General features: G+C 51.3%; 3 protein-coding genes across 4 annotated transcripts; 2 read left to right on the forward strand and 1 right to left on the reverse strand.

Annotated features, from left to right (window-relative positions):
• Positions 1 to 88: 88 nt before the first annotated feature.
• LOC124479609 (E3 ubiquitin/ISG15 ligase TRIM25-like) lies at positions 89 to 8137 on the forward strand. Of its 2 annotated transcripts, none has more exons than XM_047038429.1 (10): positions 89 to 262; positions 2122 to 2773; positions 3772 to 3867; positions 4478 to 4711; positions 5261 to 5432; positions 6032 to 6103; positions 6179 to 6205; positions 6323 to 6349; positions 6455 to 6630; positions 6831 to 8137. In XM_047038429.1, the coding sequence occupies exons 2-10, from the start codon at positions 2141 to 2143 to the stop codon at positions 7194 to 7196; spliced, it is 1803 nt and encodes a 600-aa protein (XP_046894385.1). In that variant the 5' UTR covers positions 89 to 262; positions 2122 to 2140; the 3' UTR covers positions 7197 to 8137. The 2 variants fall into 2 exon arrangements, with proteins under 2 accessions (XP_046894385.1, XP_046894386.1); XM_047038430.1 differs by lacking the exon at positions 89 to 262 and adding an exon at positions 1621 to 1882.
• Positions 7913 to 12534, reverse strand: ube2m (ubiquitin conjugating enzyme E2 M). Its single transcript, XM_047038544.1, has 6 exons — positions 11981 to 12534; positions 10799 to 10893; positions 10567 to 10605; positions 10373 to 10476; positions 10202 to 10265; positions 7913 to 9740 (listed from the first exon to the last, which is right to left on the reverse strand). Exons 1-6 carry the CDS (start codon positions 12093 to 12095, stop codon positions 9600 to 9602), a joined length of 558 nt encoding a protein of 185 aa, XP_046894500.1. The 5' UTR covers positions 12096 to 12534; the 3' UTR covers positions 7913 to 9599.
• A 577-nt stretch (positions 12535 to 13111) lies between these two features.
• zgc:158376 (uncharacterized protein LOC100101643 homolog) lies at positions 13112 to 24088 on the forward strand. Its single transcript, XM_047038392.1, is given in 12 exon segments — positions 13112 to 13829; positions 15227 to 15412; positions 17598 to 17741; positions 17969 to 18055; positions 18960 to 19142; positions 19472 to 19504; positions 20112 to 21074; positions 21076 to 21365; positions 21813 to 21976; positions 22329 to 22490; positions 22723 to 22944; positions 23209 to 24088. Coding segments are annotated over 11 exon segments (2616 nt in total). The 5' UTR covers positions 13112 to 13829; positions 15227 to 15241; the 3' UTR covers positions 23406 to 24088.
• The last annotated feature ends 2480 nt before the right edge of the window (positions 24089 to 26568 follow it).

The following is a 26568-nucleotide window of genomic DNA, read 5'->3' on the forward strand; positions in this document are numbered from 1 at the left end:
ACACATGTCCCTGTATTTGGGAGTTTGGGCGTGTCGACCAGGGCCTCACCTCCACACACACTCACGACAGAGATCCACCAAGTCGCCTGACTGCTTTTCATGCAGTCTACTTCCCTTTCACACACACACACACACACACTCTCTCACGCACCAAGCACATGCATACCTGGGCCCAGTAGAAGCCTCGCTACAGAGAGACAGGAGTACAGTGAGGGGGGCTCTGACTTCACAACATCAGTGAGCGGAGACAAGGAAACACAAGGTACGTGGATCTTTTTACATTTACATTTATTCACTTAGCAGATGCTTTAGAAAATTGCAGAGGTCAATGATCATGAACAGCGAGATAGCCCCAAAGCATGAAGCACACATTGTGAAAAGCAAATAGGTTTCAACGGGAGAAAACATAAGAGCATGTAGTTAGACAAGTTACAATTAAACCTCAAAAGTGCAAGTGCTTTAATTCAGAATATAAAAAAGGTGAATCCTTTGTTATCGAAAGGGAGCTGTCTATGTTTCATACAGGTTCAGAGAGACAGTGTGGAATATTTCAATCATCTCAGAATCTTTATATATATATATATATATATATAGTAAACATAATATTGACTAGTATACCGACAAGGATACAGACGATTTCTTTTAGATTCCTTTTCTGTTAATGATCTTGCAAGGTGGGAAAGTGCTTGTAGCATGTGGGAGGACAGTAGTTAGGTAAGCAGACTTAGACCAACTCGACCTGATCAGGACAGACACCGTCACGATGAGAGTGAACGAGGGACAGTCCCCAGTGTCGCAATTCGGTCGACCGACCAGCAGCGCTACGCTAATTCTTATCATTGCTTTGGCTTTGTTTTACTTCCACTAGGCTGAAAACTGGAGTGAACAGGTTTGACAGGCAAGAAGGAACTTTATGGCCTATGAATAAATCATCCTGGTTCATCAACAATGTTCTCACTGGAAATCTCAGTGGTAACTTAAAGCTGTAACGGTCCTGATTCAGTAGAATCAGTGCTTGGTCTGTAAATCTGGATTAGACTGTCAGGGCTTTATTCATTCTACTATATCAGGATCTATTTAATGCAACTATTTTTCAGCAAGAGTCACACTAAATAATCATAAAAAATGTTTTAGTGAATGGTTAGGAATCTAGTTAGATTATGTTGATGTTTTTTTTCATACTGTCATGAGACAATGAGAAATAGTGTTCTTAATACTATAGTACAGTTCAAATGTGTTCATGATAACCTACAGAGCATAGTATTTTGTGTGGCTGATAGATGTAAACAACCGTCGAACACCTGTCCACATTTATGAAATCAGGACAACACTTTCAGATAGTTCTAGCAGCTTGATGAGAGTTGAAGGTTGGCCGCGGGTCTCAGGTATGACTGAGCTCATATGCTGGCATCAACAAACGCTATTGTGCTTTTGTTGGTCATTGTATGGTGCGAGTTGGTCATTCACAAACATGTGTAATCTTCCATTCGGTGACCGAGTGTCGCGGCTATTGTTGCAGTCCTCAGAGCCCGAGCAGTTACAAAAGCACACGGAATTCCAACAAGGAGGCCTGTAAACAAAGACTGGGGGGGAGAGGGGGGGGGGGGGGAGGGGGGGGGGGAGAGGGGGGGGGGGGAGAGAACTGATGGAATGTAGCAGGGCCAGCCATGTGCTGACTGGAGGAAGAGCATTCGTTAAACAGACTGAATCAAGGGTGTTTCCCCATCGGCCTGAATTAGCTTTGATCGTGTTCAGGTGGTTGACCACACCCCATGTTGTTCTGCATACCAGGAGCAACACGCCCGCTGTCAACTGTGTCGTTTTCTATGAAGTCAGCTGGAAACGCATTTTAAACAGATTAACAAACTATTTCAATATTCAGGTGGGTCCAACAGACAGTCATATTTACAGTTTTTTAGGATACATGATTTGGTTGATTGTGTAGTGTCTAACAGCTGATTGCTTGTAGGCCTACAACCAACTTGACAGTCTTTCCTTCGTCAGTTATTTGATGTTCCTCAAGTAAACACACTCTTGACTGATAGTGTTCAGGAATAGCCTGTTGAACTTTGTGGGAATACTTTAGGTGTTAGTGACATGTTCTCTGTCAATCCCTCTCAGATCCCACTGCCGTGAGACCATGATGGCTTCTTCTAGTGTCCAGGAGCTGTTCACAGAACAGGAGCTGACCTGCTCTATCTGCCTGGACCTGTTCAGTGACCCTGTGTCCACTCCGTGCGGGCACAACTTCTGCCAGGGCTGCATCGGCGGCTACTGGGCCTCCAGCCCCGTGTGTACCTGCCCGCTTTGCAAGCACCAGTTCCCGGAGCGGCCGCAACTTAGCATCAACCGAGTGTTCTCGCACATCGCCGACAAATTCAAAGAGACCCGTTACGGCTCGGCAGGAATGACACTGTTGCCGATGTCTACGGTTGTCCCCGGATCCAACACCAACCCCTTCCTGAAGGAGGAGGAGGTGGTGGTGTGTGACGTGTGCACGGGGAAGAAGCAGGTGGCGGTGAGCTCGTGCCTGACGTGCACGGCGTCCTACTGTGAGGAACACCTTAAGCCGCACCGGACCACGCCGTTCTACGCCAGCCACCAGCTCCTGGACCCCATGGAGGCCTTGCGCGGACGCATCTGCCCCCTCCACCACCGGCTGCTGGAGGTGTTCTGCCGGACGGACCAGGCGTGTATCTGCGCCATATGCGTCCTGCATGAGCATCGCACGCACAACACCGTCTCCGTTCAGACGGAGAGGATCGTTAAGCAGGTGAGGGGGCGGGGCAGGCTGGGGCGGTGTTTTAAATGCTTTTTGGGGAACGGTATTTCAGGTGCGTGTGTTCATTGGAAGGGACTTTAGAAAACGTACAAATGTTGAGAATGTTAACAATTTGTCCCCCCCCCCCCCCCCCCCCCATTAAGAGCCGTGGGAACGCTTTGTAACTATTTCTGTGATTTACACAACCAGTGAAGATCATATCATTGAACAACAACAATTCTTAATTCCATAAACTACGCAGATGAAACATAGATCATGGCTCCATTCTACATCTGGGCTGTCAGAGCAGATCCTCTCCAGGTTGGAGAGCAGATGACAGTAGGATCTAGGGCAGTTCACATTCAGATAAGGACAGGTTTCTTCAGTCTTAGACGGGTCAGATTAGTCCCAGAGCTTCCACCTCATTACATTTATTCATTTAGCAGACGCTTTTATCCAAAGCGACTTCCAAGACAGAGCTTTACAAAGTGCATTGGTCACTGATCATAACAACAACATTGCCCCAAAACATTGCGGATAGCCAAAACATGTAGCACATATTGTGAACAACCAAAATAAGTGCCAAAGGGAAGAACCATAAGAGCATGTAGTTAAACAAGTTACAATTAAACAACATGAATCGCTATAAGTGCAAGTGTACCTGTAGAAAAGCAAGCAACAGTAAATAATATACAGGTGGGGGGGGGGGGGGGGGTACCATACAGACTGACTCTGACACAGAGACCTGGGTGATAGTGATGGTGGTGATGGTGGCGATGGTGGTGATGGTGGCGATGGTGGTGATGGGGGTGATGGTGATGATGGTGGTAATGGTGGTGATGGTGGTGATGGGGGTGATGGTCATGGTGATGGTGGTGATGATGATGGGGGTGATGGTGATGGTGGTGATGATGATGGTGGTGATGGTGGTGATGGTGGTGATGATGATGGTGGTGATGATGATGATAGTGAGGATGAGGTGATTCAGGAACATGGTCTCTCCATCTCAGAAGCTCCTGGGGAAGACAGAGCTGGAGATCCAGAAGAGGGTGGAGGGGAAGAGCCTCCACCTGGCGGAGCTGAAGGAGCGTCTGGAGACCATCAGGGTAGGTGACCCCCCCCCCCCCCCCCCCCTGGAGACCATCAGGGTAGGTGACCCCCCCCCGGAGACCATCAGGGTAGGTGACCCCCCCCCCCCCCCCTGAAGACCATCAGGTTAGGTGACCCCCCCCCCCCCCCTGGAGACCATCAGGGTAGGTGACCCCCCCCCCCCCCCCCCCTGGAGACCATCAGGGTAGGTGACCCCCCCCCCCCCCCCTGGAGACCATCAGGGTAGGTGACCCCCTCTCCAGGTCAGACAGGGTCCCCAGCAGAACCCCATTCTTATGTATGCAATTGATAGTGTCAATTGGATGTCTTGTGATTCCAATGCATTGGGTGGCACTCTACTGAACCTGTTCATGGTTTTGTTATGTTTGTTCTACTGGCTAGTAGAAGCAGAGTTCAGATGGATACCCATGTCTCCACTTGCGTCATTGCGGCACTCAGTTAATTACTAGTCATGACAAACATAATACCCATATTTTCCTGTATAATTTCGGGGCCTGGACAAAATATTTGCCAGGGGACCCAGAAACCCTAGTGGCACCCCTACACACACACACACTCTTCTATCAGCCACAATCCCTCACCCTCCCCCCCCCCCCCCCCCTCCAGAACTATGCTCGCAGTGAGGTGTCCGAGGTGGAGCACCTGCTGGGGGAGCTGTCCCTGTCGGTGGAGCGCATCCGCAGTGAGCTGGTGGAGGGGATGGAGGAGAAGCGCGTCTCCGTGGAGACGCAGGCGGAGGAGCAGGTGGCGTGCGTGGAGGCGGAGCTGACGGAGCTGCAGCAGAGGAGGGCGGCGCTGGAGGAACAGGCCACGTCCCAGGACCACGTCAGCTTCCTGAAGGTGAGGGGGGGGAGGGGGGAGGGAGGGAGGGGAAGGGAGGCGGGGCATGTTCTCTCTCTCCTCCTGAACACAGCATGTTCTCTCTCTCTCACTAACACAGCATGTTCTCTCTCTCACTAACACAGCATGTTCTCTCTCTCACTAACACAGCATGTTCTCTCTCTCACTAACACAGCATGTTCTCTCTCTCTCACTAACACAGCATGTTCTCTCTCTCACTAACACAGCATGTTCTCTCTCTCACTAACACAGCATGTTCTCTCTCTCACTAACACAGCATGTTCTCTCTCTCACTAACACAGCATGTTCTCTCTCTCACTAACACAGCATGTTCTCTCTCTCACTAACACAGCATGTTCTCTCTCTCACTAACACAGCATGTTCTCTCTCTCACTAACACAGCATGTTCTCTCTCTCACTAACACAGCATGTCTCTCTCTCACTAACACAGCATGTTCTCTCTCTCACCAACACAGCATGTTCTCTCTCTCACTAACACAGCATGTTCTCTCTCTCACTAACACAGCATGTTCTCTCTCCTGCCCCCAGTCCTTCCAGCAGGCTAACACGCCTCCGGTTTCGGACCCGTCCGTAGACCTGGAGCGGGAGCCGTCGCTGCACTTCCCCCTGGACGAGGTAAAGCTGGCCCTGGCCGAGGTGAAGGACAGGATGGACGACATCCACATGGGCGAGGTCCGCCCTCGGGGGTCTTGCGGCAGCAGTGAGTACCCCGCCGCCACGCCGCCACCTCCCGGCCAACATGGGCGGGTCGTTGGTGTCAGATTATCACAACGTTCGCCGCCCCAAGAGTCCAGGGGCCTACGTTTCCTTAAACACTGACATGTCCCACCCACATTTGAAAACAAGCCTGCGCCCCGGCAAGATTCAGTGGCTAGAATCCTTGTTATCTTGCAGTAACCCATCATTCAGTACCCAGGGTTCCTAAACCCGGGTGATTGTGCCAGGGACTTCCTCGTACAGTCAGGTGACAGGTGCAGGTGAATTTTCCTCCTCAAGAAAGGTGGCAATGAAACCAAACAGGAAGTAGCCTAATGGGTTGAGTCTTTTGTGATCCGCCACTTGAACTCATACCAGTCTAGGCTGCATTCCTGCCAACCTGTTCCTCCTGTCGCGCTCCACACGCTCTGCCACACCAGGCCAACCCCGCTCTCATCATTTACACAAGCAGGTTGTGTCATCTCTAAATGAGACATGATAAGGACCATGTATGACACCTGCAAGCTTATCACAACACATGCTGTTAAAGGGCACTGCGCGTCTTTGAGATGGTTGCAAGCCAATGTCTGTCCTGTGTTTCAGTTACCTCCTTACCAGAGAGTGAAAGCATGATGAGTGTACAAGGACTCAGGAAGAGTCAGTGGTCTCTACGAGGTGGGTCCTACACACACACACACACACACACACACATCAGGGATCCATAACTAACACTTCTATCTGTCCTCTCAGATCTCAAGAAGATCAAGCCAAAATCAGGTATGTGTGTTCCTGCGAGTAGAGGAGAACACTGATTTAAAGATAGTGTGACAGTGTCATCTGTACGATGTTTCCGTGTAAACAACCGTCTAATTGAACCATCCGTCACTCTTACAGGGCTGAAGAAAATCAAGCCCTACATGGGTAAGATGTTTTGTTCACTGTTTTGTTCACGTAACGCCAACGTCAGTCTTCTGTGTCATACCCACGGAGCTTGACTCGACCGACCTGTCCACTTCCTGTCCCTAGAGGACGTGACGTTAAACCCGGTGACGGCGTACCCCTTCCTCATCCTGTCAGATGACAGGAAGCAGGTGAAGAGAGGGGAGAAGCTGCAGTTCTACAGGAACACCTCCCATCGCTTCGACGTCTGGTCCTGTGTGCTGGCCAAGGAGGGCTTCCACTCTGGACGCCATTACTGGGAGGTCAGAGGTCACAGGGGGGTAGAGGGCAGGGGAGGAGAGGTCGGGGCATAGCGGGGGACAGACTGTCACAGGGTTCTGCTAGAGAAGAGAAGCTGTTGTGTTCTCCGCCTGTTTTCTCACCCCTACCTCTTTCTCTCCATCCCCTCCTCCTCAATATATCTCTCTGTGTGTCTGTTTGTCTCACTCTCTCTGTCTCCCAGGTGAATGTGGGGGAGAACAAGGACTGGAAGGTGGGCGTGGTGAGAGAGTCGTCTCAGAGGAAAGGCCTGTTTGACATGAGTCCCGCCAGCGGCTACTATGCCCTCTGGTGGGGGGGTACCCAGCTCCGCGCCCTCACCGCCCCGCCCCTGGCCAAGGTCAAGAGCCCGGTTCGCATCCGCAAGGTGGGCGTGTACCTGGACTGCGAGGAGGGTCAGGTGACCTTCTACAACGCCAAGACGGGAAGCGAGGTTCACAGCTTCCAAGTGCCGGCGTTCTCGGAGCGGATGTTCCCTCTGCTGGGCACGGGTGATAAGGAAGTTCCTCTGGTCCTCATGACCGCCCAGTATTCCAGCGTTCCAGAGTGAACGAGGATGAGAGGGGGGGAGGGGGGGGCGTGGTCGTCTGAGGGAGCTGCTGTGATATTTGTCTGTGTGTGTGTGTTTGTCGGGTTAGTTTTTTGCCTGCTCCATGCTGGTGACGCTGTTCTGTGTAAACAAGTTGCCTCAGAGCTGGGCTGATGAGCGAGGGGACCAACAGGCTCGCTGTGGAGCCTCACAGTCTCTGCTGCTGTTCTGCAGGCGGCATCTACGGTGAAGGTCTAGACGACATCTTCTCTCTCTTCTCTGGAAAAGGGGAGCAGCGTTCAGAATGTTGTAGAAAATCATGGAAAACGTCCTCTACGGCCACCGTGCAAAGCCTTGTCTGGTCGACTTTTCCTCTTTGAGATCTTCCACAACCCTGCCTCCCCCTGCCTCCCCCTGCCTCTCCCTGCCTCTCCTTGCCTCTCCCTGCCTCCCCCTGCCTGACGCCCTGTACCCGAACAGGACATGGACTCAGTGTTCTTGACAGTATTGTGCAATCATCTGGCTGCATGGGTGTGGTAGAATGCTATGACTCATGATGATTGTGTAGCCTCGATCTTTCCTCCATATAAGGCCATCCAGGCTCTCTTTAAGACCCAGTTTTTCTCGTCCAGATCCGACCCTTCCCCTGGAGGAGGGGCACACCTCCTGGGCCAGGGTGAAGAACACGTCATGCTACTCTAAAGCTCCCCTGTGGATCTGTTTAGTTTAGTTTTCTATTTTTCATGTTTTTTTTGGGGGGGGGGATAGTTCCTCTTGAAATATCTTCCCAGCTGGCACATTCATCCTACTGATTGTAGACACATTTATTATTTTAATCATGTTATGCTTGTTTTTATGTGTGTAATGTATAGGTTCCCATCTCTATTGTATAACCTTAATGTATGTTTTAAAAGAATACATGTGTAATATGTCACTAATAAAGATTTGTACAATAACAACAACATTTGATACTAATCTTGACTACTTACCCCTCTTGCTATTGGAACGTCACCCTTACAGGATCGATTTACATCTTATTATACAACGCTCGTGTGTTCAAAATGCTACAGTGTTTTATCTGTGAATGTATATTTGAACTTGAATACAGAAATCGATGCGTCTGTGGTCCATCACTCAGAGCAGACCAGCAAAAGGAGCAGTCCAGATGTAGGACGCTAACTCTCTCCAACCACCAGAGGGCGCTGCAGCACACTGTCATAGGTACTCTACATTCTTGACTTCTATGGTACTAAAACACAACTTACCTGCTGTGGTCAGAAAGGTGTTGGAGATCATTAATCTGGGTAATATGTTCATGTCTGTCTCATTAGCAGTGGCTGTGATGCCATGACTCAGACGTACATGGTTCAACCTGAGAACCGACGGGCCCACATGCTGTTGACAACTTGTCCCATTTCAATTCCACGATATCAGGTGGCCCAAACCAACAACTAGCCAATAAAAAACATACTTCATGAACTATAGTTACCCTTGTGGTTTAAGAACAACCTTACCATGTTTTCCTGCATCTAAAAACCTGGAAAGAGTTTGATGAAATGTACCTTTGGGGTATTGATATTGCAATAATTATAATCCTTCAAGTTAATATTTTATTTAACATAATTCATATTGCAGTCAATGTGAACAGCTGGGATTTCAATATACACAATAGAATTGTAACATTTTAAGCCCCCCTCACCCACTCCATGTAAATCTACCCCCCTCCCCCCTCCCCACCAAAACGATTAAAATAAAAAAAGAAATTCTCCCCTATCCCACAACAGCCCTGCCTGCAAATGACTGATCCATCTCTGTCCTTAGTCAGTCTGTCTACTGCCCTTGTCCTTCTATAGCATGGGTTTATGCTGGGGTAGGTATATGTACCTGAAATACGTGTTCACTTAGAAGCTTATGCCCCACTTCAGATAGTATGAGCATGTGTTCATGTTCAGTTCAGCCGTCACACTATGTGCCGTCAGTTGTACTGAGGGCTTCCATGCTGCAAGGCTCTTGCTGAATGTTGTAGCGTACGTAAACACCAGCGGTTCTTTCGTGCTGAGTCGAGTTTGTAGGTGTCTGTTTGTCTGTCTGTCTGTCTGTCTAGAGGTGGATGGATCAGTAGGCATGTCTTATCTTTGCAACAAAACAAAAAACTCTGGTGGGCATCATCATCATCATCATCATCATCATCATCAGCATAGTGGCATTTACCGGTTTATCGATTCTCCGAGCAACATTCACTGACCATCACATCTGCCTCCCATTCCTCTGGACGCTATTCCACCCTCCCTCCCCCCGCCCCAACCCGGCCCCCGCCCCCCCAACGTCCACTCCAGTCAGTGAGTCGGTCAGTGTCTCCGCGCGTGTAAACGGTAAAGCGTCTCGGGGGGGGAAAAAAAACTGAAAAGCATCTTGGGAGAGGAGCTACTTCAGACACCGCTCAAAGTAGGTGGCCCCCACGTAGCCCCCCCGCAGGGACCTCTGCACGTTCTGCTCAAACAACCGCCGGTTCGTCTGCAACACCTCCGCTGCCTCCTTATTCAACGGGTCCTCTGGGTTGGGCTCCTGATGGGGGGAGAGAAGAAGAGTTCAGACAGGAAGTGGAATTGGGGTTTGTTGTTTGTTTAAAGGTTGTTCCGAGTATTGCGAATCGAAATGACAACATTTATAGAAGGCATACGTCCAGGGGGGAGAGCCACAGCCGAACCGAGGCAGAGTTGAGATAGGAAGTGGATTTGTGGTTCTTGTTTGTTTAACCCTTGTGCTGCCTTCGGGCCACATGACCCAAAGGTTCATAACGAACCATTGTTGTGTTTACCCAATTTAACCCAATACAAAAACAAATTGTTTTCTTTTAACCTTCTTCATGTGGGGGTCTGAGACAGCCTTTTGTATGCGGTTGTCGCAATACGAAGGTGGGTCACAATGACTGATGGGTCTGAATGACCCTTAGATAAAACATGGGGTTAAATACGGCTGGAGCGCCACAAATCGAAATCACAGGTTCACAGAAGTCATTTACTCACTAGAAATAGATACTGTAGTCCATATATGATCGAGTTTATTGTCAACACAGGCTTCCAGTCCTCTCTGGAAGATAATAAAATATGCAAGTAAGTAAAACCGTATGAAAAATTGTTTTTTTTTCATTTTTTACTCACAAGTTGTGTTATCGGTTTGTGTGCGGTATTGATCACCTTAAGATATTGAGGCAGACATTTCCTTCCAGGTCGATGTTGGGATGGTACACCATCGTCTCACACTTCACCTTGGGTGGGTCGTGGGGGTAGCCTTGTCCTACCTAGGACACAAACACCAACAAAGAAAAAAGACCCCACTTTCACCGTCTCCTCCCACGCTGGCCTCACACATATCTCGTCTGTGATCTTACCTTAAAGCTGAAGACAAACTTGCCACCCTTGTAAAAACCCTGGATAAAAGAGAAAGAGATGTAAAGAGAGAGGGGAGAGAGAGATGTAAAGAGAGATGGGAGAGAGAGATTCTTTTATGACTGTGTTTTTATCCTCCATACACTCAGAAATCTCCCTCTCTGTTTGCACGAACACACAGTAAATAAGCTGTGCCAGCAAAGTGCCCCAGCGCTACTGGGGACAGGCCCTCACCTCATCTGGGGAGATGATGAGTCTGAAGTTGAGCAGGTCATCTTCGTCAGGAAAGTCAATCTCACATGTTTTTGGCAGATTTAGCTCATTGATATCTTTTGGATGAAGAGAAAAGGAACATTGTGAAATATTGTTTCGTCAACGATATCCAAATGATACTTTCGGACAATTTTTTAATGAGGCAAACCACTTACGCTGCCTAACACTTAACAGTGCTGTGCATATACAGTAGGTCTAACTATTGGATCCTGTGATAAAAACAGACTACCCTTATCATGTAAATCCATATGAGTCTTTAAAAGTTTTACTAAACACTGATGTCATGCCACCAGTCATGGATACACCAAACAAACACATCGCCTTTAAAAGCCTTTTGCTTTACAAAATGACCCTCTAGAACAATGTTGAGAATCATTTTTCTACTAGGTTTCTCTTTCAATTTGGTCTTCATCTCACAGTGGATGTAGCTGAACAGGGCCCATTTTCAATTTTAAATCTTCACACTTCGGCTACATTTTTGCTTGACACAGGTTATTCTTAGTTAATAGTTGTATAGCGAGTGTCCACACTGTCGAAGCAAACAGTCCACAATTATTTAGCACTACTAGGTTATTATCTAAAGAGCGATTGTATCCTGTTTCAAAGAGAAGTACAAGTTTCTAGCTGACAACCTGCCTGTTTTATCTGATATATTTTACATACTTAACCTACTGCTACTTAGATCTCCATGTTGGCTAGCTAGCTAGCCCCCTGGTAAAAGATAAATGAACAACTTGTACACTTTAAGCAGCAGAAGAAAAACGGCCAGCTTGATACCCTGATTGATTGTTTATGAATAAAAACACAACCAGACAATAAACACCTTTCAGTGAAATTAGATATTTGGCTAGTTAACGCCAGTTAGCTAAATGATCTGACGAGTTCGTGGCTTCTTCACCATCTCCAGTCTGCGACGTTTGGGTTTTGTTTTCAAATTAGGAAGCTAGGCTTGCTAGCCACAGCTAGCAATGGGTTAGCTACCTATGCTAACGGGTTCCTCTGCATTTTAATAATGACAATGCACACCATCTTACGCTGTGTGTCTTTATTAAACTTATGGGGAGAAACGTTAATATGAAGTATACGTTTGTGTTTACGTGAATGATTTTCTAAATATGCAAGCTGGAGGCAATCCAAGCCTACCTTTCTGTACTCGAAGCTGGGCCGCGCTTAGTTTTTTACCCCCGGCTCCTGTTCTGTTTCCTCCCGCAGATTCCTCGTCTTTCTTCTGCTGCTTCAGAGAAAAGAGCTTAATCATCTTCACTTATTTGTTTATTGGATATCTATATCTCACTTCCTTCGATTGTATGTTATTGTTTTTTTTTTCCTCTTTCGGCTTCAATGTTGAAGGAGCCCAATGACTAGAGCACCGTTAGCTATGTTGTTGGAGCCGGTGCGTCTCTGCCACAGTATCGGAAGAGCTGCTAGCCTCGTTAGCACTGCGTGAATCAGGGTGCTGTGTGCGAGGCCAAGCTACCAGCAGAGGGTGGGGAAGGAGTTCAAAAATATAGGTAGGCTACAGTTTGAGTACGATGATGTGAAGGCACATTGATTAACAATGTGTCAATTCAACAGAGCTGAAATGCTGAGGTATAAGAGGTTTGTAAGTGACTTCCCTCAAATCAGTGGATGATGATAGAGTTGCACGGAATTTCACTGATGTTGACGGTGAAGACTGCTTGTCTGGCAGGTGCACCACAGGACAGCTATGTCACAGAACATTATTTAGTAAAGCTTAAAGGGCCATAAGCAACAGTATTATATGCAAATGAGTAAAATAATCGAATAACTTTAGATTTGTTTCTTTAATTTATGTCTAATTTTAACTTAAAATGTAACCTTGAAAACGTTCCTCTCATTGCAAAATTAAATATTTGTGCTATTACCCCATGGAATAACTTAAAACAGAAGGTGTCCACAACTGGTCTGGGAACCAGACGAATTTGCGAGCTCATGTTTTATAAGCATTTGAGGATTGGTCTAGAGATGCAGGTCCAGCCCACAGCCACTTCACAATACTGAACATAAGACAGGAAGTTGAGATCTACCAGGCCTGTGAAGTCAAATTGAATCATTTTTAACTGAATCTATTCCAGCTTCTCTAAGAAGCTGCTGTCCCCCACCCCCCCCCTACACACACACGCACACGTACACACACACACAGGAACACTACAACTCCCAGGATTCCATCGGATTCACTCCTGACGTTTCAAGGGGAGGGGAGAGAATATTTCTTTCCTCCCCATATTTTATTTACTATATTTATTTATTTATTTCATTTTTTTTCCAAGACAAAAATGGAGAACGATGGACCTATTAGTGAGCTCATGGGGGATAAAACGTGTCTTCGTATAAAGGATCAAGTTGATTGACAATGCTAATCAAAAAAACACAAAACAAGATTTACACAATAGAAATCGAGAACAATAGCATGCCAGCCACGCTCAACAGTTCAGATAACCTCTTTCATTTTGATATTTTCTTCTGGAATTACAAGGAGCCCGTAGGCTTTTAAACAGTGTATGGATTTATATTTGTATATACATATATATTTATATATATTGCAGCTATACGCTCGCTATCTCATAAGCATGTGCCATTTTCCATGCTTTGAAGAGCCCAGGAACACGCTGAAAGACGTGTGAGAGACCAAGAAGATTCGGGGGAGAGAGGGGTCAGAGAAAACTGTAAATGACACCAATAACGCGCAGCATTTTGCCTCTTAAAATAACAGCGTAGTTAGATTAGTCTACTCTGTTGTATTTGAAAATCTGGGCAGCGCTGGTGAGAAGGTTCGCTCTTCCTTGAAAACACCAACACAACATGGAACGCATGTGAACGTGCCATACACGGGGACTCAGAACCAGCAAGGAAAAGCTGCAGCCAGGAGAGAAACAAGGAAGCGAACAGCTTTATCAAAGCTAGCTGGCTAACTGTTGGCTTCAATCATTTCTAATGCGCGACCAAGGAGTATGCGACTCAATACTAAGAGGTCGGTATATACGATAACCCTTTCCCAATACGAAGGGTGTATTGCTCATTTGATCATTGTTAACTAGGCTATGTTCCAGATTGTTTTTGGGAAGATGCTGAGCAATACGAAAGAGGAAGAGCAGTATATTGCAGGGAAGCGAATAGAGACGAGATGACGGAGGACCTTACATTCACTTATAGTCGTCTAATCAGTGGAAATAACTGTACATTTATGCACATATCGTACAGCCTAGATGGGATAAACACCATGGTTAACCAGGAAGCTTATGTGTGACTGAGCGACCACGCACTGTAACGTCGTTAGCTTGGCTGCGCATCCCTGTAGCCTTTGCTAGCCAGTAGTAGTTAGCTAGCTAGCTAGCTAGCCAATTCAATCTTGCGCTACAGGCCATAATGTGGGCAGCCATATCAGCACAGAATTGTAAATGCTTATTCAACACGTACATAGCTGGCTGTGTGTGAATGCACAACGCAGACGCGATTTCAAGATGTTTTATTAGGATAACATGGGGCAAGTCTTATTACTGGCTAACAAGCTAGCCCAGCATCTTTAGTCGTCTGTTGTGATGGTGGTTGCTAGCGAGCTGACAAGATTGCTGGTTACGATTGTTCCAACGTTTTTAGAAGTGGGTTATGAATCAAAACAATGTTTAACCATTCCCTACAAAACATGCACTAACACTTAACCTAAATCTGCATACTCATTCAGTGCCTTTGGTGAATTGGAAAGCTATGGTCTTGGGAAATCCCCATTGAAATGGATGTTGTGGTTCCATTTACAGTGCAAGGGTTTCTGCCATGTCACTCTTAGTTTTTCTTTGTGATTCGTGTGTGTACTCTTTTGACAAAGAAGAACCTGTGTTTTGATAGTTTGGTGTTTCAAGTCCAGACAATGCTCTCCAAATGTTGTCTCCTGAGTCAAAGACCAGGCCAGATCTGCCCACAAACGAACCCATGACCCATGCTAGCTATCTCCCAGACACCTCTGCAGATGGCCAGTGTTATTCTGTTATTCACCAGTGTTGGCCGAGGTAAAGGGTGCAAGCACAGCTTTATACTGAGACTCAACAAAGAACACGCGTACACTTCCTAAATTCTTGCCTCTTGTTGAAGTGTCTGGCCCGGACATTAGCCAATCACCAGGGATGGAGTCGACCAATCCCAGTTTTCTTTCGAGCACGGACAAAGAACATATGCTGTAGGAGTCGTTCAGGTATAGCCTGACACAGGTAATCCAAGCGGTTGACTGCAGCGTCACTTCAGTGTGCAAAGCTAACCTCTCTCTCTCTCTCTCTGTCTCTCTCTGTCTCTGTCTCTCTCTCTCTCTCTCTCTGTGTCTCTCTTTCTCTCTCTCTCTCTCTCTCTCTCTCTCTCTCTCTCTCTCTCTCTCTCCAGCTGACTTTCGAGGGGATGTCAGGCAGTAAGGCTCTTGGCGGCTCACGGCGGCGGCGGACACGCTGTCGACGCTGCCAGGCGTGCATGCGGACCGAGTGCGGCGAGTGTCACTTCTGTAAAGACATGAAGAAGTTCGGAGGACCTGGGAGGATGAAGCAGTCCTGCCTGCTGCGACAGTGCACCGCGGTGAGACACTCACACACACTGCCTTAACAGTGTTCAGTGGTGAGACGCACACACACACTCTGCCATAAGTGTCAAGCAGTGCCACTGCTTGAACTGTCACTGACAGAACATGAACTGTAACCGAAAGGTCGTCCACGTTACACTTTCTCTGTGGGAAGAAAGGCAGATGTTGGGGTTGTTTTAACCAAGCCGCCTTCCTAGACGAACACCGAGGGTTTCCCCCAGGGAGAGTGTGTCGTCGGCCGACATGCTGTGACCGGTGAGGTCCTCACCGGCTGGGGCTGGTGGCTGACGGCTTGTCTCTCTCCTAGTCACCTCCTGACTGTGCGCATGGCTCCGCAGGAGCGGGGCCCTCACTGAACTGCTCCTCACCAAGACTCCTCCAGGTTGGCCTGAAGGAGTTTCTCCTCGTCTTTCCCAGAGGGGTTCAGCTTGGCTGAGGTGCAGCTCAGTGGGTGCGTGTGAAGCCCTCTGTGACGCTGCATGTGTGAAAGGGCTGCACGGATGACATTCGATTGGATGGCAGACAACCACAGGCTAGACCTGAACCCTGCACACTGTCGCCCTCTCAGCTCAGCCTCCAGATGCAGGTCTAGCCTCTCAGCTCAGCCCCCAGATGCAGGTCTAGCCTCTCAGCTCAGCCCCCAGATGCAGGTCTAGCCTCGCCCCCTCAGCTCAGCCCCCAGATGCAGGTCTAGCCTCTCAGCTCAGCCCCCAGATGCAGGTCTAGCCTCGCCCCCTCAGCTCAGCCCCCAGATGCAGGTCTAGCCTCGCCTCTCAGCTCAGCCTCCAGATGCAGGTCTAGCCTCGCCCCCTCAGCTCAGCCCCCGGATGCAGGTCTAGCCTCGCCCCCTCAGCAGGGATGACGAGGGGCAGCCCGTGGGGGTTGCTGGAACTCAGGGGTGCACAGGAACACGAGGATATCGTTCCAAACCAAAGCCGAAACACATCCGCTAGCCCTTCAGTCAGGACAATAAGTGGAGGTATGAGCTGGACATGGAGTTGGAATGCTTCTAGCTGAACCCTTTCCTAGTCCTGTTCACCTGCTTGTGTTGATAATGAGATGTGAATGGACAGGCCTCTCCTAATCACTTCTGGTTTCAAACGCCAGATAACGTGGACAGTGATCAGGTGCCAAACAGCTCTCGGAGACAACGGTCTTTCAGGAATACGTGCACACAAGCCTACTTGCAGTCTCTTTGAATGATTGAACGTGTGATTGTATTGATTTGTTGCCTGTGAAGGCTCCGACCAGGCATTTGCCGTCAGGCTCTTGCTTGGATGTGAAAAACGGAGTGGTGCGTTTCCGTGGTAACTGAGGATATTGTTGCCGGGGTGTGTTGGTTGTCTGTAGCGTGATGCCTTTGATGTGGGGAGCTTCGTGGCCTGCTGCTGTCACAGACAATAAGGAGGGAGGGTTTCCACGGCGACAGGTAGAGAGTGTCACAGACAATAAGGAGGGAGTGTTTCCACGGCGACAGGTAGAGATGCCTGAGATGTTGAAGGGAAGCAGAACAGCCAAGCTCAGAGGTTTAAACCGTCACAATATAAAGATGGATAACAAGAGTCTTCCTTTTGGCTTTAGGTTTCCTGTTTGTCTTTGCTGCTGTGGAGATGAACTGCTGTTACTTACTTGCTGAATCAGCTGGCTAGGCCCAGATTCTGCTGGTTGTGTGGTTCATCAAATCACACGGCTTGATTTCCCCATTGATATCTCTGGTATCCCCTTGTTATGCTACAAATACCAGTTCTTGTTAGAAAAAAACCCGTGAGCACTATTTAAAACTCGAAGGTAACATTCATCCTTAATCTCCTGTCATCCCTGTGTGTTAAGATGTTAGTGTGTGTGTTAAGATGTTTACATTTAAATTTAGCAGACGCTCTTATCCAGAGCGACTTACAGTAAGTACAGGGACATTCCCCCCGAGGCAAGTTGGGTGAAGTGCCTTGCCCAAGGACACAACGTCATTTGACTCCGCCGGGAATCGAACTGGCGACCTTCAGATTACTAGCCCGATTCCCTAACCGCTCAACCACCTGACTCCCCACCTGTTATTGTGTGTGTTAAGATGTTAGTGTGTGTGTAAGTGTGTCTCTCTTGCCCAGTTTAGTCTTGTCATTCTCTCCTGTCTGATAACGTCCATGTTAACTGACTGACTCTGTGTGTGTGTGTGTGTCTCCCCAGCCGGTGCTGCCCCACACGGCGGTGTGTTTCTCCTGCGGCGAGGCGGGGAAGGAGGACACTGTGGACTCTGAGGAGGACAAGTTCAGCCTGTCTCTGATGGAGTGCACCATCTGCAACGAGATCATCCACCCCTGCTGCCTCAAGGTGGGGCCTCCCAAACAGCTGTGTGCATGCCTGGCTCTCTCGCTCACACATGCTTCCCCTCTCCCTCACACACACACACACACACACACACACGCTCACACACACGCACACATGCTTACTCAACGATTCCTCTCACTCACTCACACACACGTTTACGCACACAGGTCTGTGTCATGTTGACAAGGGTTGATGTAATGATCAGTTTCACTCCTGAACTTCCTCTCCAGATGGGGAAAGCAGAAGGCATCATCAACGATGAGATCCCCAACTGCTGGGAGTGTCCCAAGTGCCACAAGGAGGGAAAGACCAGCAAGGTGAGGCTGGGGCCAGGGGGAGTCAGGGGCCAGGGGGAGTCAGGGGCCAGGGGGGAGTCAGGGGCCAGGGGGAGTCAGGGGCCAGGGGGAGTCAGGGGCCAGGGGGAGTCAGGGGCCAGGGGGGAGTCAGGGGCCAGGGGGGAGTCAGGGGCCAGGGGGGAGTCAGGGGCCAGGGGGGAGTCAGGGGCCAGGGGGGAGTCAGGGGCCACGGGGGAGTCAGGGGCCAGGGGGAGTCAGGGGCCAGGGGGAGTCAGGGGCCAGGGGGGAGTCAGGGGCCAGGGATGGAGGGTTGCAGGGTTGGAGGGCTGCAGGGTTGGGGGGGCTGCAGGGTTGGGGGGGCTGCAGGGTTGGGGGGCTGCAGGGTTGGGGGGGCTGGAGGGCTGGAGGGTTGCAGGGTTGGGGGGCTACAGGGTTGGGGGGGCTGGAGGGCTGGAGGGTTGGAGGGCTGCAGGGTTGGGGGGCTGCAGGGTTGGAGGGCTGCAGGGTTGGGGGGCTGCAGGGTTGGGGGGCTGCAGGGTTGGGGGTGCTGCAGGGTTGGGGGGCTGCAGGGTTGGGGGGGCTGGAGGGTTGCAGGGTTGGGGGGCTGCAGGGTTGGGGGGCTGCAGGGTTGGAGGGCTGCAGGGTTGGGGGGCTGCAGGGTTGGGGGGCTGCAGGGTTGGAGGGCTGGAGGGTTGCAGGGTTGGAGGGCTGCAGGGTTGGGGGGCTGCAGGGTTGGGGGGCTGGAGGGCTGCAGGGTTGGAGGGCTGCAGGGTTGGAGGCTGCAGAGTTGGAGGGCTGGAGGGTTGCAGGGTTGGAGGGCTGCAGGGTTGGGGGGCTGCAGGGTTGGGGGGCTGCAGGGTTGGAGGGCTGCAGGGTTGGAGGGCTGCAGGGTTGCAGGTCACTGATGGCCCTGTGTGTGCTCCAGGACCAGGGTGACGGCTCGGGGAAGAGGAGGATGGATAACGGGGAGGTGGGCCGCTGGAAGCTGACAGACGAGCCTCCCCCTAGCAAGAAGAAGCCCCTGGCCCTGGAGGAGGGGGGGCGGGCAGACGGCCACAAGAGGAAGAAGGACAAGGAGCTGCCTGCAGACAGTGGCCCTAAGAAGAAGGTGAGAGGGGTCTGGGGGAGGGAGGGGGAGGGGTCTGTGGGAGGGAGGGGGAGGGGTCTGGGGGAGGGAGGGGGAGGGAGGGGGAGGGGCCTGTGGGAGGGAGGGGGAGGGGTCTGGGGGAGGGAGGGGGAGGGGTCTGAGGGAGGGAGGGGGAGGGGTCTGGGGGAGGGGGAGGGAGAGAGGAGGGGGGGGGGTCTGTGGGAGGGAGGAGTGGGAGGGGGAGGGAGAGAGTAGGGGTCTGGGGGAGGGAGGGGGGAGGGGTCGATCTCTCCTAGATATAATTCTGCTGCACCTGTCAGATAACTGTCTCTTCTCTCCTGACTCTTCAGATGAAAGGTGCCCATGAAAAAAGACTAAAGAAGGTACTGCTTCATCCACGATCATCCTTCTCACCCTCTCATCCCTCTCACCCTCTCAAGCTGATTATTACCCCCTTCTAAATCTAGGGTCAACTGGAGTCACACTCTGTATTCTTTTTGAAGATTAGGAATTAGGATGATAATCTTTTTAGCCGTGGTTAACATCAGTAAGGAGATCCTGATCTTGGCATTAAGGCCTTTGCAGACCGAGTCAGATTGCAGACCGAGTCAGATTGCAGACCGAGTCAGATTGCAGACCGAGTCAGATTGCAGACCGAGTCAGATGAACGAAACATGCAAAATATTCAAAAATCATACTGAAACCTTTCATACCAAATCCGATGAACAAAAATTCAAGACCCCTTGACCACGAGAGCTTATTGGTTGGTCAGTTTATACGGTGTCCGAAATTCCCCAAATTTGAAACAGCTCTGCATTGTACGACAACGACGGGCCTGGTGTGCAATAACTCATAGAGATACCTGGCTTCAAAAGGAATAAGTGACGTCCTACTTTTTCGCACAAATGACTGGGAGACTCGGTCTGCAAACAGCGTGTTGAGCTGGTCTCTCTCTCCTCCTAACTCTGAGGTCTCTCTCCCTCCTGACAGAAACAGAAGCCCAACTCCTCCGACACGTCCGAGTCCAACGGCCCCACCTCCGGGCCGGGTCAGGGGTCAGGGGGGGGCGGGGCCAACCCCCAGGCCCCGCCCTCCTCCACGGCCAGCCAGGACCAGCGCTCCCACCACAGGGAGAAGCTGGAGCGCTTCAAACGCATGTGCCAGCTGCTGGAGCGAGTCCCAGAGTCCAGCTCCTCCAGCTCCTCCAGCTCAGAGTCCGACTCCGAGTCCGAGTCCGACTCCCCCTCCGGCTCCGACGGCCGCCGAGGCTCCTCCCCTTCCTCCCCCGCCCCGGTCGCCTACGGCAACAGCGGGGGCCGCGAGCGGAACCGGGAGCGGGAGAGGGAGCGTGAGCGGAGGCTGGCGGCGCTGGGGTTCAGCGCCAGCGAGGACTCGGAGGGGGAGGGGGGCGGGGGCGCGGAGGAGGAAAGGGAGCCGGCGGAGGAGCAAGGGGGGACGGACAAGAACCGGCGCAAAGGGGAGGGGCCCCCGCGAGGGCGCAAGGGGACACCGGGGGACGGGGAGGACGAGGACGGCGGGGAGAGGAGCAGGAAGCCCGCCCCCTTGCCCCCTCCCTCCCCCCTCTCCTCCAATCAGCCCCCACCGCCCCTCTCCTCGGGGCACCCCGGCCCCCCGGGGTCAGACGGCTTTGCCGGGAAGCGCAGCAACGGCTCGGAGGCGCGCAACGGGCGGACGCGGGCGGCAGGGGGGGGCCGGGGGGGCGAGCGCGGGGAGGCGCAGGAGAAAGAGAACGCCAACAGCAGCGGGGGCGGAGGGGGGGGTGGGGCCCCGGTCACCAACCACCGCCATGGCAACACGGGCAAGGGCAACCGTGGCAACAAGATCCGCAGCAAACCCAACCAGACGAGCTCGTCCCGGAACAGCAGTCTGTCGGCCTCCTCCAACGCCACATCTAACGGGGGGGGGCGGGGGGCTGCTGGGGTCCTCCGGGGGGGGCACCATGTCCTCCCTGGCCGCCTCGCCTCGCTCCCAGCCCTCCCGCATGGCCCCCCGCTCCCAGCTGATGAAGCGCAGCCCCCCCGCCGTGCCCTCGCCCCCCCGGCCCGTCCAGATGGAGCGCCACCTGGTGCGGCCCCCGCCCGCCTGCCCCGAGCCGCACTGCTTGCCTCTGGACTCAGGCTCCTCCCATGTCATGGCCCGGGACGTGTGGCTGCGTGTCTTCCAGCACCTCAGCCAGCGGGAGCTGTGCGTCTGCATGAGGGTGTGTCGGACCTGGAGCCGCTGGTGAGCATGGCAACGCTGACCTGCATGAGGACGGGTGTAGCTGGCCCGACGTGTTCATCCGTTTAGCCGTTCACCTGTTTATCCGTTCACCTGTTCATCCATTCATCTACATTTACATTTAGTCATTTAGCAGACGCTCTTATCCAGAGCACTTACAGTAAATACAGGGATATTCTCCCCGAGGCAAGTAGGGTGAAGTACCTTGCCCAAGGACACAACGTCATTTGACACGAACCGGCAACCTTCTGATTACTAGCCCGATTCCCTAACCGCTCTGCCACCTGACTCATCTATTCATCCATTCACCCGTTCATCCATTCACCCGTTCACCCAATCATGTCTTCACCAAAACATCTCTTCACCCAATCACCTGTTCACCCAATCACCTGTTCACCCAATCACCTGTTGATCTGTTCATCTGACGTATTTACCTGTCCTTCCCTCCAGGTGTTGTGACAAGAGGCTGTGGACCCAGATTGACCTGAGCCGCCAGCGCTCCATCACCCCCCCCATGCTGAGCGGCATCATCAGGAGACAGCCGGTGTCCCTGAACCTGGGCTACACCAACATCTCCAAGAAACAGCTCATGTGGCTCATCAACCGCCTGCAGGGTGGGCACCTCAGACGGCACCTCAGACGGGGCCGACACACCAGACAGACTTATAGAGACACGCTTTTCTGTCAACACTTTTTTTTATTACATTTTCTTGTTGTTGCTGTCCTTATTGGTTCTTATTGCTTGTTTTTCTCTTTTTTGAGATGCAACTTTTCAAGGTGCTGTAGTTTTAGTATTTTGATGATGGACCTCTCCTACTCCGAGGGGTTTTCATCCTGTCACATAGTGGACAAATATTCAATACAAACTTAAGCTTAAAAGTATACGCTTCTACCAGTTCAGTAAGGGAATTTCACTTGATAGGATTTCTTAAATATTGTGTTCTCCTTCCCCCTTCCTCCACCCAGGTCTGGTAGAGCTGAACGTGTCGGGGTGCCCCTGGTCGTCGGTGTGTGCCCTGTGCCAGGCCTCCTGCCCCTGCCTGCGCCTGCTGGACCTCAGCCGGGTGGAGGACCTAAAGGACTCCCACCTGCGGGAACTGCTGGCGCCCCCTGCTGACACCAGGACAGGTCTGTCTCCCCGGAAACAGGTTGCCGGGACAAAAACGCCCAATTGAACAGAAGTACCGAAGTATTAGTTATAAGCTTACTAATGCTTAACACAAGTCATCAGATAAGCCATTGATACTACTAACAACTAAAAACTAGATATAAAATATATATTTAACTATATAAAACGAGGATCACACTCAGATTAGAGTTGCCTTGTGAGGGAGGTGACCTAATGCTCTCTGCTCCACAGCTCATGGAGAGAGCAGAGGGGGGCGGTTCCAGAACGTGACAGAGCTGCGATTGGCCGGCTTGGACTTGACGGATGCCTCTTCCCGCCTATTGGTGCGCTACCTGCCTCACTTGACCAAGCTGGACCTGAGTCAGTGTGGGAACATCACAGACCAGACCATCCTCACCCTGACCTCCCCCATCTCCCCCCTCAGAGACAGCCTGACCCATGTCAACCTGGCAGGTACACACACAGACACACACAGTTTCATCCTGATATGGGGCAGCTTGATGTACAGCTCTGCCTTCACTGAACTTTTCAGATCATCATCCTCAAAAGCGTTTGTTGTTGTTATTATTATTATTATTATCGTTGTTATTAGTATTATTAGTAGTATTATTATTTGTAGTATTATTATCATTATTATTATTAGAATTATTTGAATAATTAATATCATTATTATTATTATAATAGCCCAAGTTAATGTGAGGTGTTCTGTGTGTCCAGGCTGTGTGAAGATGACAGAGCAGTGCCTGGTTCTGCTGCGGCGCAGCTCCTCCCTGCAGACTGTGGACCTGCGCTCCTGCTGCCTGCTGACGGCCGACTCCTGCCAGCTGCTGTCCTTTCCCTCCTCCTTCCCCTCCTCCTTCCCCACCTCTACACCCTGCGGCCCCGACGACACAACGCTACTGAAGAACAGCTAAGGCCCCGCCTACGGCCTGGTCTCCAGCCCCGCCCCCTCAGGCCCCGCCCCCTCAGGCCCCGCCCCCTCCAGCCCCGCCCCTTCCAGCCCCTACCCAGCCCAGCTTCGGCCCTACACTACACACCGGAGGGGTGGGTCCTGGGGGCCAGGGTGGGAGAGGGATCTTGGGGCAGAGAGAAGGCGGGGTGGTTCATAAGGAGAATCCCTTCACAGACCCTTCTCTGGCTCCAGCTGTTTGCGAACGGACATGTTGCAGCGGGGGGCAGAAAACCTTAGCATGTACATATTCGTTATCTGTAAAAAAAACAAACAAACAGAAAAAAAGACAAAAAAAAGAAATGGGTGTGTGTATATAAATGTAGTTTACTGTAAATGATTGTCTGTTCACCCTGTTCCCCTCCCTCCTCCTCCTCTTCCTCCTCCTGAGGACCAGACCACGCCATCCGCTAGGCGACGGGCGCCGCCGCGCCGCTGTCTAGAGCAGATTTTGCACTCCGTGTTCAAACGCTCTTCTTCGATACGGGCCCAGACCAGGAAGAATGTACCCATGCCTGAGACTGCTCCCGTTTGAGGCTGTTTTCCTACACAGACAGATGCTGGGATGGTGTGTGCGCACGTGTGTGTGAGAGAGAGAGAGAGAGAGAGAGTGTGTGTGTGCGTGTGTGTGTGTGAGAGAGAGAGAGAGAGAGAGAGAGAGAGAGTGTGTGTGTGTGAGAGAGAGAGAGAGTGTGTGTGTGTGTGTGTACTGTGTGAGCATGTAGGAGATGTAAAACAGTGTTAAATGTGACTAAACAAGAGTGCTGGAGAGAGTATACAGCCCAGTATGAACGTTCCTCACCACTAAGCTCTGGGGAAGGGGGGGGGTGGGGGGTGGGGGGGTGGGGGCAGGCGAACCGCACGCCCTCCATCCCTCCTATCCAATCACGGCTTTGACGCCTCTGAAGCCCAACCCTCCTTTCTTCGTCAGCCGCCACACTCCAAGACTAGCTGGGTGGAGCCCTTCCTCCTCCTCCTCCCTGCTTCTCTCTGCTCCTCCAGCCTTTACTTATGTGCCATCCCCCTTTCCCTCCCTCCCTCCCTCCCTCTTCCCCCCATCCTGGCATTCTGTCAGGCTCTGTCCTTCGCTCTGTCACTGGCCCCTCTCCATCTCTCCTTTCCTTATCTCCTCTCTCCTGCCTCTGTCTCTGCCTCTCTCCTGTCTCTGTCTCTGCCTGTCTCTGCCTGTCTCTGCCTCTGTCTCTGCCTCTCTCCTGTCTCTGCCTCTCTCCTGTCTCTGCCTCTCTCCTGTCTCTGCCTCTCTGCCTCTGTCTCTGCCTCTCTCCTGTCTCTGCCTCTCTCCTGTCTCTGCCTCTGTCTCTGCCTCTCTCCTGTCTCTGCCTCTGCCTCTCTCCTGTCTCTGTCACTGCCTCTCTCCTGTCTCTGCCTCTGTCTGTCTGGGCCTGCAGCAGCCTGGTGTTTCCGTGTGTACGTTCTGTGAAGGTGGGGGGAGCTGGACCTTGCTGCGTCCAACTGCACTGAACTCTGCTTACTGTACTGTTCTGTACTGTACTGTGGTATATCTCCACCATAACGCAACCCAGACCCTACTGCCTGCTCTAGCGATACGTACCGCCTGGCTAGTGCTGCACTTGTGTTGTACACACGAAGACGTGGTCAGGATAGGTCATGTGGGCGCGTGCCAGAGAGGGACTGTGGGCCCCCTGTGGTGCGCGTCAGGCTTGCCCCCCCCCCCCCCCCCCCCATCACCCCCCCGTCACCCCCCTCCTCCTGCACTGAGCTGCTCTGTAAAGCAGGACGACCACAGCTCCACCACCTGACTCTGGGTCCCCCTCACACGACCGGCCTCCGCTCAGACAGATGGTTCTGGTCAGATGTCCAGAAGTCTAGACATGCTGCTTAACTTTCCAGAATCCCCGGCCGGATCCTGCAGTGTCGCGTCCTGTCTGCGCGTTCTGTCTGACAGGCAGGTCTGTTGCTGCCGAAATCAACCATTCATGCTTCCTCTGCTGGAACAATCATCAGTCATTGCGGCTGGTTCATGGTTTAAACCGTACCTAGAGATCCAGTATGTTTATACACCTGAACAGGCTTGTAATGTGGCGTCAGGTGACACACAAGAGAGCTGTTTATCTGCTGTAGGTCGTTGAGCAGCGTTAGACATGCTCTGCCTCCAGGCTGTGTTTGAACCAGGTCAGAACACGGCCATCCAGCTCTTCTTAGTACGACAGAATGGGCTTCGAAATGGTCAAACCACTTCAGACCAGTAGTGGACTGGACAGCACTTCTGTTCTACAGGACCGGAACCCCGTTGGGTTTGGGTTCCAGACCGTTCCCTCTGGGTCCGTGTCTTGACAGCGGTTGTCTGTGTTGATGAGCTGTGTGGATGTGACTGTGTTCTCTGCAGCTGAGGCGAGGCTGTGTGGTGAAGCCGCGACGCTAGGCTGACCCAGCACAGGGTGTCGTGGGTCGTCTTAAAGCCTCAATTTCTTCTTCCTTGTCTGAATTATGAGTTTCCCTCTTTGGCTCGTTCCCCATCTAACCGTCTCTTGATTTCTTGGTTTCTTTTTCTACTCTGACACAGATTTTAGTCCATCCAGCTCCAAATTTGAGTATTTTTATACCCCCCCCCCCTTCCCTTACCGCCACCAAGTGTACTCTGATCAACTTGGTAATGGTATTATGTCCCTCGCAGGTTTCAGTATGATTGTATGCATAACTTGGCAATGTTATGGTTGGACCAGTTGTGTATCCAAATGCAGCGTTTGTGCGTAAACAGTTTGTCACAGAGTGTCACTGGCGTACGCTGGGAAACACGGAGTTGCTCTGGTACCCTGAAATGAAACTGATAACATCTGCACACAATCTGTAGCCAAATCATGAACTTAAAAAAAAAACTGCAGTTGTCAGCATCAAACTCATAAAGTGGTCTGTGCTAGCCGACATTTAGCTAAGTGCTCTAGCTAGCTTGTTCCATGTTAGCCAGCTCAGGTTGGGGGCTGAAATGACCATGTTGTTTGCCATGAAGCTATGCTGTTATGTCATACTGAACCTGCCATATCATAATTTACAGTGATATGGGGGTGAGGCCAAAAGGCTAGGCAAATGCCCAATTTGGTGTAAAAAGAAAAGTGCCATAGATACGCTAGATCAGTATTTAATGTGAA

Source organism: Hypomesus transpacificus, chromosome 17, assembly GCF_021917145.1.
Source record: "Hypomesus transpacificus isolate Combined female chromosome 17, fHypTra1, whole genome shotgun sequence".
NCBI classification, from domain to species: Eukaryota; Metazoa; Chordata; class Actinopteri; order Osmeriformes; family Osmeridae; genus Hypomesus; species Hypomesus transpacificus.